The sequence below is a fragment of the Lissotriton vulgaris genome, chromosome 6 (assembly GCF_964263255.1).
Source record: "Lissotriton vulgaris chromosome 6, aLisVul1.2, whole genome shotgun sequence".
In the NCBI taxonomy this organism is placed as follows: domain Eukaryota; kingdom Metazoa; phylum Chordata; class Amphibia; order Caudata; family Salamandridae; genus Lissotriton; species Lissotriton vulgaris.
The window spans coordinates 501,565,728-501,582,479 of NC_141694.1; the positions used below are offsets into that span (position 1 = coordinate 501,565,728).

Sequence of the window (16,752 nt, forward strand, 5' to 3'; positions counted from 1 at the left end):
CCTTGTCCCATATATCCAGGACCGTTTTAGTGGGCACCGCTATATAAGCGCTTCTGGAGTGTGCCGCCCGGTGGAGCCATGTGAGGTCCCAGATAGTACGCCCAGTCACCATCCGGTCCATATGCAGCCATACCTTCTCACTCTCAGTCGCTGTCCATTCCACCGCAAATCGGAGGTGTGAGGCCCAATAGTGATCCATGAGGTTGGGAGAGGCCAACCCTCCCCTGTCACACGCTAACATGAGGAGCTTGTGAGAAAAACGTGGCCGCCACCCGCCCCATATAAAAGTGGTAAGCTCACGATGGAGGCATTGTATCTGATGCTGCGGAATAGGTGTGAAGAGGCATTGAAATAGATATAACATTTTAGGGAGGATCGACATCTTAATGGCATTAATTCTGCCCAACCATGACATCGTCAAGGGTTTCCATCCCCGCAGCTCTTCTAGGGCAGCCTTCCTACACTCTTGCCAGTTTACTTGAGTCCATCTATCTAAGGAGGGAGTCAACTGAAGGCCGAGATAGCGGATGTGACTAGAGGTCCATTGACATGGGGTAAGCTTCTCCAGGAGTGGTATCTCCTTCTGCGGAATGGTAAGGTTGAGGGCCCAAGATTTGTCGTGATTTTCTGAATCGTTTTGTCCACCATAAGCGTGGAAGGGTATGCTCAGATGTGAGTCCCTTGCTCACTGTACCATCAGGATTCAAGCAAGCCGGGCCGAAGACGGCTGTAATGCCAGAAACCGGTCCCCGGAAGCTTGTTTCCTTTCCAGTAAAAGAATTGGCTTGGTAGTTTGGTCTGCCCTGTTCCCATGATGCACTGGGCCAGGGACAGACTAATTTGCATGTAGCCAGGTTCTGAGCTGGGATGGTGCAGTGAGCTAAAAAACGGTGATGGATCAAGCCCTTATCTGTTGACTGGGTAGGAGTGTTCTGCTTAATTCAGAGACTCTGTCCATCACCACCCCCTTTTCTGAATCGTGATTGATTTTAAGGCCTGAGGCCCGCTCAAAAACCTGTAGCAGAGAGAGAAGTGCTGGGAAGGACACTTGGGGACGCGATTGTGTAAGAATAAGGTAGTCTGCGAAGAGTGCCACCTTATTCTCCCGACCTCCAAGCAAAATACTGTGTATGTCCGTTGACTGACGGATCAGCTCCGCTAGGGGTTCAGCCACAAGGGCGAATAACAAGGGTGAGAGAGGGCAACCCTGTCTAGTACCCCTATGGATGGAGAAGGGTTCTGTAAGCTGCCCATGCACCCTAATCTTGGCCTGTGCGGCGAGATATGGCGCCAGGATCCTAGAAACCATATTCTGACCTAGCCCGACTTTTTGCAGTCCAGTCCACACGGTCGAACGCCTTCTCCGCATCAAGCGACAGGAAGCAGGCCGTTATGTTCCAGTGGTGTGCCTTCCCCACCAAGTGTGCAATTCTACGTACATTATCTGCCCCCCTGGCGATTGCGGATGAAGCCAACTTGTCCCGGCTCCACCAGTGCAGGCATATGGGGATCCAGACGTTTCGCGAGTAGTTTGGTATACATTTTCAGGTCAGTATTTAACAGGGCTATGGGTCGGTAGGAAGCGCAAAGCGTGGGGTCCTTGCCCAGCTTTGGTATGAGTGCTTTCTCCCCCATACCCATGGAGGACGTTGGTCCGTTAGTGTCATTAAAGGAGTTTTACAGCCATAAAAGATAAGGCCGGAGTTGTGCTTGAAATATGCGGTAGAAGGACAGGGACAAGCCGTCCAGGCCCGTCGTCTTCCCAAGAGGAAGGTCCCTTATGGCTGCTGTTAGTTCCTTAGCGGTGAGAGGACCTTCTAAGGTCCTAGCGTGGTGGGGGTGTATCAGAGTCCAGGTGCACTGGTTCAGCACATCCATTATCAGATCCGGCGACGGTGCCTCCGCCAAATAAAGTGCAGCGTAATAGTCCCTGAATGCCTCGCTTTTATCCCTCTCTGAGGTAACTCTCGTCGCATCTGGCAGTTTAATATTGGCTATGTGGGCCTTAGCTGCCCGTGCCCTGAGACGTCTCGCCAGCAACCTGCCGACCTTATCTCCCCATTAAAAATACTGTTGTTTCAAAGCCAACAGTGACTTTTCAGCCCTATTAGTACGCAGGAGTCGGAGTTGCCCCCCGAGGTTCGCGAGTTGCCGCCGAGGCGCCGGCGAGGATCGTTCCTGGTCCTGTTTTTCGACTAGCTTTATGTCCTTTGAGAGGCCGTCTTCCAAGAGCCGGGACTCCCGCGCAATCGAGAGAGAGGTGGTGTGCCCACGAATCGTAGCCTTGAGGCATCCCACACCACAGGCTATGGCGTCTCCAGAATATCATTACTAGCAAAGTAAGAGTCAATGGCAGCCCGTATGCTTTCCACGTTGGCTGAGTCCCGGAGAATACTCGGCGGCAGGCGCCACCACGTAGCACGGGTGGGGCTAGCGGCCGGGTCCTGCAGGATTAGCTTAACATGGGCATGGTCAGAGAGTGATATGTCAGACATGGAGGCCCCTAGCATGTCCCGTATCAGTGCATGAGTGATAAACAGGTAATCGATACGGGAATATGAGCAGTGTACATGGGAATAGTACGATTAATCCCGCACCGCTGGGGAGTGATGCCGCCATGTGTCCAGCAGGCCTAGGTCTGTTATCTGTTTGCGTAGCGCTGAGGACATGGTCCCATCCCACTCAAGGATGCTTTACTACTTCAGGGTCCCATACCAGGTTAAAATCCCCCCCCCCCCAAAGATCAGTGAGGGGCTGCGGCACGTGATCCCGCAAGATTGACCGGAGGTAGCTGTCCTGCATCTGATTGGGCGCATATATATAACATAATGTGAAGAGGCGTCTTCCAATCCCAACACTGATAGGGGGGGATATCAGCCCCCGAGTCAGGGCAATGAAGGCTATGTGGCTGCATGAGATGTTAATCAAGGGGTTGTTGGACGTTGAGTAGGCCCAGCTGTGTCTCCCTCCAAAGACCTGATATGTTCTAAAATGTCCTGCTTGGCCTGCAATGCTGATTGCTCATCAATGGGCGGAGATCGCCGACGACGACGCACAGTAGAATACGCTGGTTTAGCAGGAATCCATGCCATGGCTGGGGGCCGGGCGGGACTGGCCGGTGGTGAGGACGGAAGTCGGAGCAGTAGAGCCACCTCCCTGTAGGACCGCACCACCCTGCGCTTGGATTCCCACGCTAAGATGAGGGCAAATGGGTACTCCCATTCATAAGGGATGTTCATGCTCTGCAGCTTGTCAGTGACGGGTTTAAAGGCTCCCCTTCTCCCCAGAGTATTGGGTGCCAAATCCTGAAAAATCCTGATCTTGTGTCCATCATATGTGAGGTGCTGCTTGGCACGCACCGCTTTGAGAATGGCTTCCTTTTCTGTGAAAAAGTGGACTCTGGTGAGGATGTCCGGTAAAACTCCCGGCCTCCCAGCGGGCCCGACACCCGATGGGCCAGGTCCAGGGTCGTCAGCGAGGCATCGTCGTCCTCCCAGACTTCATGCAGGAGCAGGGCCACATACGTCAGGATGTCCTTCCCTCCGCTCCGAGAGGAACCCCCCAGATGCGGAGGTTGTTCGTACGACTCCGATTCTCTGGGTCTTCCTGTTTTAGTTGCAGTTCGATATATTGCTCTTCTAAGGTGGCCAAGTGCTTCCAAAGCTGCTCCTGGTCCTCTGTGCAGGCATCAACAGTCTTATCCAGGCCATCTACCCGTTCACCCAGATCTGTTACTTCCTTTCTTAGCTCTCTGACGCCGGAGTGCACCTCAGAGTGCAGAGAGCCAATTTCCATTTTTAGCTCAGACATAAATGAGGTCATAAATGCTTGTGTGACCTGCGGCGAGTCCCCTCCAGGGGAAGGGCCCACCTCAATCGGAGCAGACGCACTCGTCTTGCCCCACAATGCTACAACTGAGTTGTCCTTGGAAGTCGCACCAGGGCATCCTTGCCCCCTTTAGAGCGTGTCATTATGAGTCAGGAAGCCCCCTGCAGCGGGACGATGATCCTAAGCAGCTAGGGTCCACAACAGCATCCACAATATTGTTTAGCAAGCCGAAAGGGCTTGGGGTAACCACCTTAGGGGCCACCAGGAGGATTCACAGCATCCGCAGCATCTACTGTCCAGTCTCCCCACTAGGCCCAAACAGTCGTTCTTGCCAGGATTCCACTGCCCATGGAGGGCACGACCCACCCCGCTCCTGCAAGGGGGGACATGACCGGAGTTCGGAGTCACAGTGGGTGTGCATCAGATCCCCATCACAAAAATGCGCACCACTCTTCCCCCAGGGGCTCAGGGAGCAGGCAGGAGCTCAGTTGTCAGATCCAGGCACCCAAGTACCCCCACGCACGTCACAAAGAGGGTCCACCACCGCTCAGACTGACACCAGATCAGAGAGGGCCACGCAACCTCCAAAGCCAGTCCACAACACTCACCGGCAGTGCCTTACCAGCCACCCCCCACCATCAGAGGCAGTCCTCCTTCTCCCCGGTTGGTCTGGTCACACCTGCGCCGAGGGCCTGGCCCCGCCACCCCGCGGTATTCCAATGCGGCTTCTCTAGGCGTGAGGGCCTCTCCACAATTCCAGCTCACCACCTTCCCACTGCTGCTGCACCCCTGGCCTCTACCCCCCTCCCAACAAGGCCCCCACCAAACACCAGTCACAGTCTTTATGCAGGGAAATTAAGACAGAGCCACAAGTCCAGGATCCCCCCACCCCAAGGGCACAAGATGGCAGGCAGATGCACTCACTTCCCTCTTGGTGCCCTTCTGTCACGTGGATGACCTTACCCCGGACAGTCAGCAACAGGATGCTCAGCTGGCCAGGCCTGAGCAGGGAGTCCACAGGAGGCCCAGGAGCACGCGTCAAGCTGCAGGGCTAAAAAACAGAGGTGCTGTTCCCGCCTCCAGTGCCCCAGCCGAGTTAGGGGCCAGAGAAGTCCCCCACAGGCCCAAAATGGCACTTGGGCGGGAAGCCAGCAAGGCAGGCCCGTCTCCGTATACGGCCGTAGCTCCCAGCTGCTCCCGACACCTCGTGTGCAGAGCACGCCAGGAGATACCTAGAGACCCTCGCAGAATCAGGGCATCAATATCAGCTTTTGACGATGTCCGCCTCTTCTTGACAGCTGCGGCCCAGTGCGGGAAAATGGCGGGCTGCCGCGGCTCGGAGAGAGAAGATGGCGGGCGCGTCCTCAGACAACCAGGACTCCCCCAGCCTGCGTGTCACCCGCGAGCCTCTGTCAACTCCTCAGCCTCCGCCTCCGCACCTCCCGGCCCGGGATGGGCCGTCCGCAGCAGGTCTGCAACGATGCGGTTCGTGGGCTCGGTCGGGTGCCGCAGCTCTCAGCCTGGCTGCAGCCCACGCCTACCTCTGGCAGTGCTGGTCCCGCATCCTGTAGGCTTACAGGGTGATCGAACCAAGCAATGGTATTCATGCAGCTCTCAAGTGCCGTCTGCGAGGCCCCCAGATGCTGCTGCCTGGAATCCACTGCTCCGTCCCAGCGGGTTTTCCAGAGCACCAGACATGAAATGAAATTAAATGAAATGAAAGCAGTCTTATATTGGGCAACTAAGCCCAATGGTCATCAAGGCGCCTAGCAAGGAAAATCATAAGGACTGGGAACCAGATTACGGGTATGACTTGGCAAAGAGCCATGTCTTTAATGCCTTCCTGAACGTCAGGACGGAGTGTTGAGTTTTGATTTCAGGGGGAAGGGTGTTCCACAATTTAGGGGCCAGAGACGAAAAAGCCATTCCTCCCCATTTAGCTCTTCGAAAACGGGGAACTAACAGCAAGTTCTTACTGGATGAGCGGAGGTTTCTGCAAGGAGCATAAGGAACCAGCAGAGCCCCATAAGTCAGGCAAAGGGTCTTAAAAGAGATCCTGGCCTTAATCGGGAGCCAGTGCAGGCTCTTCCTAGCAGCTGTAGCGGAAGAGAGCCTAGGAACATCGAGCACAAATTTAGCCGCCGCATTCTGGACATTCTGCAGGCGTTGCACGAGGCCCTTATTTATGCCGGCATAGAAAGCGTTGCAATAGTCGAGCCGCGAGGTGACCAGTGCAACCACAATCTGTTTGCGAGCTTGCAGGGATAGGTAGTGTCTAATTTTCCTAAGGATCTTAATAATACCCCAGCAGGTAGCAACGGTCCTATTTACCTGCTGTGTCATGGAAAGAAAGGGGTCAATCATCACTCCCAGGTTGCTAGCAGAGTCTGTAGGTGTAAGGCAGACTCCTTATTTTCACCGAAAACAAGGACCTCGGTTTTCTCTCCGTTCAGCTTCAGTGAATTGAGAATCATCCACTGGGAAACTGCCTCCATGCATTTCCTGAAGCTAAGAGCGGAGGTACTGACCGAGTGGGAGAGGGACACCATGATCTGGGTGTCATCAGCGTATTAAACCACCTCCATCCCATAAGATCTTACTAACCTGGCAGGTGGGGCCACATAGATATTGAAGAGGGTCGGGCTTAAAGCCGACCCCTGTGGAACCCCACATTGCACAGGAGTGGACGGAGATAAGCACTCTCCCAATTTGACCTTCTGTTCCCTCTGATCAATGAAGGAGGCCAGGAGACTCAATGCTGAGCCTTCCACCCCTATCTCCCTAAGACAAGATGTTAAAATAGAGGGAGATAGGGTATCAAAGGCGGCCGTCAGTTCGAGCAGAACCAGAAGAGTGGTATGGCCCTGGTCGACCTCAGTGCGGATGTTGTTTAGCACTACCGTGAGAGCTGACTCCGTGCTGTGACACCTCCGAAAGCCAAGTTGGGACAGATCCAAAAGACCCGAAGTGTCCAAGAAAGCCGCCAGATGCTGATTTAGATGAGTCTCTAGCATCTTTGCTGGTGCCGGGAGCAAAGAAATGGGGCGGAAATTCTTGAGAGTTTCAGGGTCTAAGGTTGTTTTTTTTTAGGGGAGGCTTAACCACAGCACTCTTCCAAGAAGATGGAAAAATACCCTCCAACATTGCCCGATTCATAATGTCCAGGAGAGGGGGCAATAGGACTTCCCTACAGTCTTTAAGAACTTTAGGAGGGCATGGATCCAATGGGGATCCCGACCTGGTCTTACTTAAAAGCAAATCCAGTTGCTGAAGGGTAAGAGGCGGAAAATTAGACAAACTCATCGCAGGGTCCGTTGTGTCAGATCCTATAGGAGATGTAACCGAAGGGAGAAGAGAGGGCAGCGATGCCCTTTGCAGTTCAAGGGCTGAGTAAATGTCGGCTATTCTGGAATAGAAGAATTGGGAAATCTTGTCACATAGCTCTTGGGAGCCAACAATGGGATCGAGACTTTGCAGGGTGCACAGGGAATATACAATTTTGAAGAGTTCCCTGGGAGAAGTAAGAGAGGCAGTTAAGTTAGAAAAATAGGCCTGCTTTTCTTCGATTACCTCTGCTTTGTACCCTTTAAGAAGCAATTTGTGCTTATCCCTCTCTCGATTATCCCAACTCGCCCGCCAAAGCCTTTCCTGCTTCCTGAAGCCCTGCCTTAAAAGTCTGAGAGACTCTGAAAACCAGGGGGCCGAAGGTCTTTTCCTGGCAGAATAGCGAGATGAAACAGGGGCCAGGAGATCCACTGCCGTGGCGATGGAACTGGTGAATTCAAGCGCCGCCGTACTAACATCCTTCGCTGCGGTAATTTCGGTATTGGAAATTAGAGGAGCAAGAGTGTCGTTAGAGATCTTCCTCTAATTCCGCTTGGGTTCTTGTTTACTAGGACCACTCAACTTGATAGCGGCAGGAGGAACCCGAAGTTCCATGGGGACAGCTAAGTGATCAGACCAAACCAGCGGAATAGGCAAATCTGTCGTTAGCCTATGGTCATTTGAGAACACCTCATCCAGAGTGTGTCCCGCCCGATGAGTGGGGCTATTGACCAGCTGCCGAAGACCACAAGCGGCCAGCGACTCCAAGAGGGAGAGAGTTTCCCTAGAATCTGGGTTTTCAAGATGAAAATTCAGATCTCCCAAAAACGTCAAATGAGAACAGCCAAAATAAGGTTCTAGGATGTTCAGAAGAGTCTGGCTGAAATCAGATCGGGGCCCTGGAGGTCTATAAATTAATATGCCCATAAATGAGGAAGAGAGGGGAGAGGTTATTGAAAAATGTAAGGACTGAAGAGTATCCGAGGGAGCGGATAGGGTATTAATACGACAGGTGTGGGATACCTTATATAGGATCCCCAACCCTCCAACTCTGCGTCCCACTCGGTCCATCCTAGCTAGCGTATAACCATCGGGTATGGCGTTCACCAGTTCAGGCCCAGAGGAATCAGAGGCCCAAGTTTCTGGAATAAAGACCCAGGTAGGCTTTCTAACAGACACAAAATCACTGAAAGCAATATTGTTCTTCACCAGCGACCTAGCATAAATGAGGAAACCGTTTTCACTCATGACAGTGGGAGTAGGGAGTAGTTTAGTGGGGGGGTGCGGATTAGGGGTACGCACTGTTGTTGACGTACAATTCCTAAAATAGCAACAGCAGCGAGGGGAGTCCAGAAAAGCATCTGGTGGGCAAGCGAAATGACAGGGTAAACGTAAAGGTCTGAGGGCGGTTAAGTCATAGTATGAGTAAATAAAACTTACATTACTAGCGCCACCACGTTCATATTCCTTCCCGCATAACCCGTCCCCTAGCCCGTTCTTAGCGCGGACGTCTCAGACGGGCTGGACTCTGGCGTGACTCCGGCGCAAGTACGGCGCGCCCGCTGCGCGCTTGCATTACTGGTTTAAGAAGGGGTCTAGCGTGTCCGCCTGACCACTAGACCGCTACCCAAAATGGCGCCTGCCAGATGTCCCTTCCTACCCCCAAGATGGCGCCAAGTATCCGGTACACAACGCTGGGGACCCGCTGAAGCCATGTTGTGCGTGACCTATTACAGTGCAGGTATGCGGGGAATAGGTCAATTAAAAGCAGGGGAAAAGTCTAAATTAAAAATAAACCAAATGCAGCAAAACAGGGTTAAATTTAAAATTGCAGACTATGACGCGAGTTCAGCAGGAATTGAATCGCACGATGCCTGAGCGCTTAGCGTAATGATAGTTGCCTTGTCCAAGGCTGACCCACCTGCTTCACCGCCTTTAATACAAATCTAGCGTGTCCACTTGACCACTAGACCGCTACCCAAAATGGCGCCCGGCAGACGTCCCTTCCTACCCCCAAGATGGTGCCAAGTATCCGGTACACAACGCTGGGGACCTGCTGAAGCTGCGGTGTGCATGACCTATTACAGTGCAGGTATGCGGGGAATAGGTGAATTAAAAGCAGGGGAAAAGTCTAAATTAAAAATAAACAAATGCAGCACAACGGGGGTAATTTAAAATTGCCGAGTATGACGCGAGTTCAGCAGGAATTGAAGCGCACAATGCCTGAGCGCTTAGCCCACTCGCACCAGGATGTAGGAGGCCTCGGTCACCAATATGGCGACCAGGGCCCGATAGGGCAGCACACTCGCCCGCTGGTCCCAATTTTGTCACCACTTGCCAGCTCCGGGAGCCAGGAAAGCTCAACTCTGTCTCCCAGGTTCTTCCGACGTTAGGGGAACCCGGTCGTAGCCCCACCCCGCCGCTGTTAAGCTGCTAAGATTTGCTAAAGCTGCTGGTGGCGGGCCGCAGCTCCCACGACACGCGTCCTACTGCATTGTCAGTCAGGCCACGCCCCCCTAAAATTTCTTTTAATTGACTTACATTACACTGATTGTAATATTTTGTGTAACTCATTATTAACTGCCTTTCGCTAGGTTTAATTTTGCACTACAAATTTTAATTTTGTTGCTCATATCTGAAAACATACCATCTCTTTCATATGATAGTAGGATACCAAGGATTTAATAAGTTTGTGAGAAGGGTGATGGCATGACCATGAATTATAAAGAATTAAATACCATCTGCCATAACACAAAAGGACATTGCAAACTTCTTCGATGTTTCAGGAGAACATAAAGTAACTTGGCCTTAAACCTCGTTTCGCCATATGGTCATGGAACTCCATGGAACAGATAGTAGTACTTTATCCCAAATATAATGGTCTTTAATAAATAATGACATTCCATCCTCACTTTCCAATTCCCTCATTCTTGTTATTAGTAACAGATTTTGTGCTTCTCCTTGCAAAAGCATAATTACATTAACACTTTCTTAGCAAACTGATCATCAATCCCTTATTTGCTTTCAACAAAACTTTATTTGCCACCCTTAGTGTATCAAGTATTTTGTCTGTGATAGTGCACAGTGGTCATACAGTAGGCTCTCTGAAGTACATGGCAATTTTCTTTTAATGTCGAATCCTTCTGTTTCTCATCTTTCGATATGAAGTTTATCTTATAAAAATTATTCGATTTTATGCTTACCTCGAGCCCCACAATTAATTTATAAAATAGAGCTGTCAGTGCTGATCTCAATGAACTCGACTAGCCTATCCGGCATATAGCTTGTAAAACGAAAAGCCTTGGAGGAGAGAACTTCTCAAGGTCAGCATCATTAGTTGACCGTTTCTTTGTATGATCATAAACAATTTATATCCATGCTTTATATTTAAGTAAGCAAATATATGAAGGCCTATTAGAGTTTGTTGGCACCAACTCTATATATGATCACATTTCAGACAATATTCTTTGAATAATTAATTTGTGTAATATTGTGCACCGATAGTACGGACAGAAGAACAATCCGCTGGTAAAACAAGAGAGTGGTTAAAAGCTGCAAATATAAAATATAGTGCTTGAAATGTAGCTAGTTCAGGAAATAAGACTGCCAATAATTTCTAATCATTGTTAATGGGTACATAAGGAGATCAAAACTGAGCCTCTTAGTTTTGTAATTGTGATCTAACATTAACCAAATGCCCTGCTGGGTAAGCTACAACCCTTAAAACCTTTATGAAGGGGTTAATAAAAATATTGCAGCAACTCCCCTTAAATGTGCACCCTAGAAGGTAACTCAAAATCTCTTGGATCCCTAGTTGTGTAAGGTGATCACCAGGAAAACTCCTTTGTCGGACCAAATTCTGGCACAGCACAGCCCTTACACGTGCACACAGTTAACCGGTAATTAAAAGGGTAAATCCTAGTGCATAGTGAGGGAGGAGTACTTCGCTGCTTCCCTCTCAGTAACTGGACCTAGGCCACAAAAAATATCCTACATCGACTACAGCGATATGACAGGAGTGCAATGTCTGGAAAGTCCACAGAGTGTGGAGCCATCCTGACATCAAGCTAAGGCACAAAACCCCGTAATATTCTCATATTCTGAGGTGAACATTTAAAATAACATTGTATGCACCATTTTGTCTGTATGCCATGATGAGTGTTTCTTGGGATAAGGAAACTAAAAGCGAAAAAAAATAGAATTTTCAGAGCTCACAAAAGGATACCACCAAGCTGAATTATAAAATAATATGTGGTTGCAGTGGTAATCAGGAAACCTATGGCTCTTTAAACAAAAATACGACTATGTTAAACACTTTACAAAAACTGCAATCAAGTACTGATACGAATGTCGCCCATACTGCACTTCATAACATCTCAATTGATAACACTGACAGCACAAGTGTGAGGCATAAGTAGCATACTTCAGGACAACTGGAATAATGTATGGTTCTAATGCAAAAACAAATGAAAATGTAAGGCAATAATACCGTATTTTTGACCTCAAGATAATGACAACCTAGCAATAGATGAGTTTGTACAAAATTATATTCTGCAGTTCTTTCCTCATCATCAAGACAATTCCATACTGCACATATTAAAAAGCGATTTGTCTCTTGTTGAAGGCACGAGGAGAACATTGCAACCTAATAGAGTTGGCCCTGCACTTGACTAGAATATCCATTGACGAGGCAACCGACATTCTGGATGAGGTCATTTATGAAGAAACATTTAAAACATGATGGTAATGTAGCAACTCAGTCACTTTTACCAGGGCCGGACTGGGAACCCAAAGCAGCCCTGCTAAAGTTTTGTCAGACCTGCCCCCATTCAGTGCATAGCGATTGAGCGCAGTGAGCGAGGCAGACCACTGCAAGCGGGCTTGGAGACTTTCTCCACTAAAGAAAATTTGAAAAAAAAGTGCACACATTTTTCTCATTATATATTCAATTGTATTCGTTTTTAATGTATGGCAAACGATGACCTTACAGTGAATCCAGGATACGACATTTTTTATTGGGGCTCTTCAGTTATTCCCTATTTCTATCATCCTCCAACAGTGCTTCTCATTCTCGAGCCCCCCTCTCTCACACGTGTTCAATTTTTTTTATAGCACTTCTCATAGGAGTGTAGGGTGTCAGATCATTTTACGTCACAGACACATACAGAGACAATGAATCAAACGTGTGTAAATCAAAGTATAGAAAATGCTACATATGAAAAAGGGGACGACAAGGTGCAGGATTCACATGTCATCCGTTCTTGGAGGCATCTTTTAAGAGTGTTTGATCTGGGCAAGCTCAGACTCGGGATTTAGAACATAACGCAGTGGTTATTTACTAATAAGAATTTATTTCTGCCCAAACAAATCCTTTTTAGCAAAATTAGGATGATGAAAGAATTTCACAAAAAAAACCATAACTTTCTAACCTAAATTACGAGTGTGAACTGCACAGTAACAAAAGGATCTCTGTGACAAAAGCAGTAACCCATTGAGCTATTCACATAAAATACTGTTCTGTGATTTTCATAGTAGACGCTATTTCCAGTAGGCATATTACCCTCTGTGCTACCTTAGATAAGCCAACACTGCCACTAGACAAAACGCCCCTCTCTTATCTTGGTAAATGTATTGTTGCCTGAAAAGTGCTGGATATACATGCAACTCTGCAGTGCTTTTAAAACGGCTGCACTGCTACACACCCAGCCCCCAGTTACAAAAGCAGCCCCCCACCTTTCAGCCTCCCTGGGGTAAATGCCCGATGTCCAGTACGACCACTCTGATCTTGACTTTTACCCAAAATTAAATCAGAAATAACACATCCCAAAATCAACTCCTTTGTACATCAAGCCTCAGCTGCTTACCCTATTCTATCATTTATGACTAGGATGTGTAAAACATTAAATACTAAGGGAAAAAGGCCTACATAGGCAGTCTAACACCTGAAGTGCACCTTGAAGCAATTAGCACTCATTTAGTTGCCATTAACAAAAAAATTGAATCACAGCTGTCTATCATTCGCTGCAATTGCTCTGCTATAATTGATAAGCTGAACCACTTGCAAAGGTGTAAGCATCCACTTCAACACCTTTAGTGAAGGAACTCTTCATAGCTAATCTTTCTCAGGCATTATTATTTTCATCCAGTTTAGCTAGAAACAACTTTTTGTGTGAAATCGGAAAATATTGCAGCTTACACAGCAAATTTCGTGAGTATTTTAGAAAAGCAATAAGTATGTAGTAATTGCTACAGTCTTATATCATCCTATCATTGCTCCTTGTTTACTATTTTACTATCTTGCTTCAGCCTAAAGGTTTTTTAATTTCGTTGCCTAAAGTTTGGTCTACGGTCTCTACAAACAGAGTGCAAATACACACTCTCAGGTTTTTTAACCAGACTTTTTTTCTATTGTTACTAAATGACTCAGAGATCTCTGTTCAAGGTATTAATACCTGCAGGACGGGGAGGCAGAAGGAAGGTACATTTTTCGCCACAAGCTGGATATCAATATCACAGTCATAAGCAGGAATAAGGCAAATAAAACTTTCAGACATGTCAAGTGAACATTCTTTTACTGCTGATGTAAATTTTATTCAGAAAAAAAAGATCTCAACGTAGACTTTAGAGAACCATGTGTTTCCAGCTAAATATTTGCTATGCATACCTAGGCCCACATTCCATAGAAAACTTGTGTTATTTCGCATTGGGTTGTCAATAAAATGATGGAAATGTAAAGCTGGACATCCTTACAGAAGTATTAGTACAGCCATGAACCCAGACCTTATGAGTCATACTTTATTATTGCGTCCTATTATGTGTACTGCGAGAAAGAATTTTTTTCAACCACTTTTATCTGAAGCGGCAGGCAAACACAGAATTTCCTTTTTGCTTTGGCGTCAGAGTAAGTGGCCATAGGGACTGCTAGGGAGTGTTCAACTTTGTAAAATGAAGCCAACGTTATAAGCAACTTTAACCATCTCACCTGTCTCATTTAAAAAAGAATATAAAAAAATAAATAATGTAAATAAAAAAATGCAAAAACAGATGCACAAAAAGAGGGGCTTTCGGTCAGCCTTCTTCAACCATAGGTCAGTTCACCCATCATTCACATTTCCTTTCCACCAATCACTGCAGATAGATTTTTTTTAATCGTCCTTGAGTGTGCAAAAGTTATATTTGGGTTACAATAATTCAAACTTAATAGTATCTCTTTTTCATGTATTGTATTGTAGAATTTATATAACACTTCTTCGCATTGGTAGAATGCTATGCTGTGCAGGGTGTGTTGTTGGGAGAAAGCTGTCTTAGTATGTAGAGTATGTGGGAAGTGTTTCCATGTTCGGAGTCATGGCCACCAAGGTGTGAACAACGTTTAATGGCAGGCAGCCCTTTGCAGTGTAATGATTGAAAGAAGTGTGTAGTACAGATGTAGGATTTACATTTTGAGATATATACTGGCAGCATAATTTAGGTCCTATGTTCCAACTGTGGCATTTGTAGATATTACAAGGGAGATGCAGCCTTTTATCAGTATTGTCTGCTTCATTAAGGCTGACCACACTTCTATCTTATGAGGCAGGACAGATATTAAGGGGAGGGAAGAGAGCATCAAAGATCTGTTTGGATCGACTGTGATATGGTGTTGCTATGTGATCAGCACAGTATCGACATAAGTGAAGGTCAGAGTATATAGATAGCAGGACCTGCAATGTCATACTCACGTAGAGTCCTCTGTCGAACAGAATTGTCTGACAGATATTTCTATATTATGTCTAGTTTGTAGTCTACCTATCCATGCTATAGGGCGGTTAGTTGTAGAGGTGTGAGAGGCATCAGCTCGTAGGGCTGTTCTAAAGCAATTGTATCTCATGTCTTTCTGTACTAAAATGGGATTGGTGTTTACCAATATAGTCTGTCTTAGTTACAAGTGGCTTGGAGGCCACTTGAGATTTAAAAGAGAAAGTGGAGGCTCCTCTGTTAAGGCGGAGGAGTGTCACCCCACCGCTGCTGTGCAGCAGTAAAAGAAAGGAAAAATAAAATGTTAATAACACAAGGTTATTGTCATTTTATTCTTCTCTACTGCGGCAGCGTACGGGCTGGGCTGCTCTGCTGACAGAGCAGGGGAGGAGTGGTGGGCACACTAAAGTGCGCATGATGCTTTGACCCGCCCTCTCGGGATGGCCAAACAGTCATGCGCACTTTAGCATGTTCTCTTTGCAGGCTGTATTTGCATGTAGAACATACCGAGACTCCAGTCCCTGTCTGAGCGATGATTTCAGCGCTCAGATTAATCATGGCACTGCATTGCAGCGTTGTGATGGGTTTGGAGAGTTAATCACTGCGCTGCATTGCAGAGTTGTGATTGGCTCAGGGTAGCCTGGCTGCTTCCTGTTCGGCAGAAGAGAGACAACGTGGGTCAGAGAGGCGAGGAGGTAAGTGGATTTGTCTTTTCTTTTACAATTATACCTCGTTACCCCCACTGCCCCGGTCCACCACCCGAGATCCATGCTGAAAAGAAAAGAAAGCTAGAAGAGGGATAAGTGTCCTGGGTGATCAATCCATTTTGAGACAGGTTTGGTTGAAGACTGTAGGCATTAGCAGTTATTATCTGGTGGTTTATGATGTTCCAGGGCGTTGGATTGGCAATTAGGATTGGATATATTGGGAACAGTCAGTATGCTGCAGAACCTGATCGGTAGCGAGTCCAGAATTTGCTGCTTGGACCAAAAGAGAAGCTTCTTCTATAGATTTTGTATTGTAAGGCAGTACGACGATCCGAGGGACCAGTCTGCATGGGAGATGTCCTGTGATGTGCAAAAAAACGACATTGAGCATCTACCTGCTAGTAAGCACCTGTACTTTTTTCCTAAAAGTACTTGCATATATAAAGATTGGTTCAAACTCGTCACACCAGTGAATGCAAGATATTGGGGTATACTTTTGTGCATATGAAAGTGTACAATAAACTTTTCTTTTAACGATTACCAGACCTGAGTAGATGAAAACCCTCCAAGGTGATTTCTTTGCTGACTCAGCCATTTCATGATGGGCAAACCCTCACCAACACGTTTCTGTCGGGCGTGGGAGAGCAAGACATATGCCGCTACTTCAATATCTATAGAACTTGGCTGCCACCCATCAGACAGTTTAGAGGATGCTGTTCTCCAGAATCTCAAATCACCTGTAAATATAAACCACCAATTAGAAACGTCTTTGCTCTGTCAAAGGTTATACATAACAAAGCTTACTGCCACTGCTGCCCATGCACAAGTGGTGGTTGTTCTAGTTTTTTCAACTAGCCTGACTATACGATACGCACAAGTTGATGTATACGCCTGCTACCACAAAGATTAACAGTTATGGAGTAAATATAAGAAATGAATGCATTAGTTCTTCTGTACTTTGAACCTAACGTACAAATTTGATCTTCAATCCAGGATTATTACAATAATCTGAATACTACGTTACATATGCTTTTCATTTATCACTGTATATTTCTTTGTGTTGACTACAGATGGCTTTAGCTGTCCGCCATAGACCTGTTGTTCCCAACGCATCACCTGTGTTTATATTCGGCTTCAGGTCAGCCCATTGCTCATG

The 16,752-nt window shown here is 47.3% G+C and overlaps 1 protein-coding gene across 1 annotated transcript in view; it reads right to left on the reverse strand.

The window, feature by feature from the left end:
• The window catches only part of LOC147707493 (CD109 antigen-like), an 899,009-nt gene that overhangs the window by 105,465 nt on the left and 776,792 nt on the right, over window positions 1-16,752 (reverse strand). Inside the window, exon 27 of the mRNA XM_086926509.1 lies at window positions 16,143-16,333. Coding sequence (XP_086782635.1) covers window positions 16,143-16,333 — 191 coding nt within the window. The remainder of the gene's footprint in view (window positions 1-16,142; window positions 16,334-16,752) is intronic.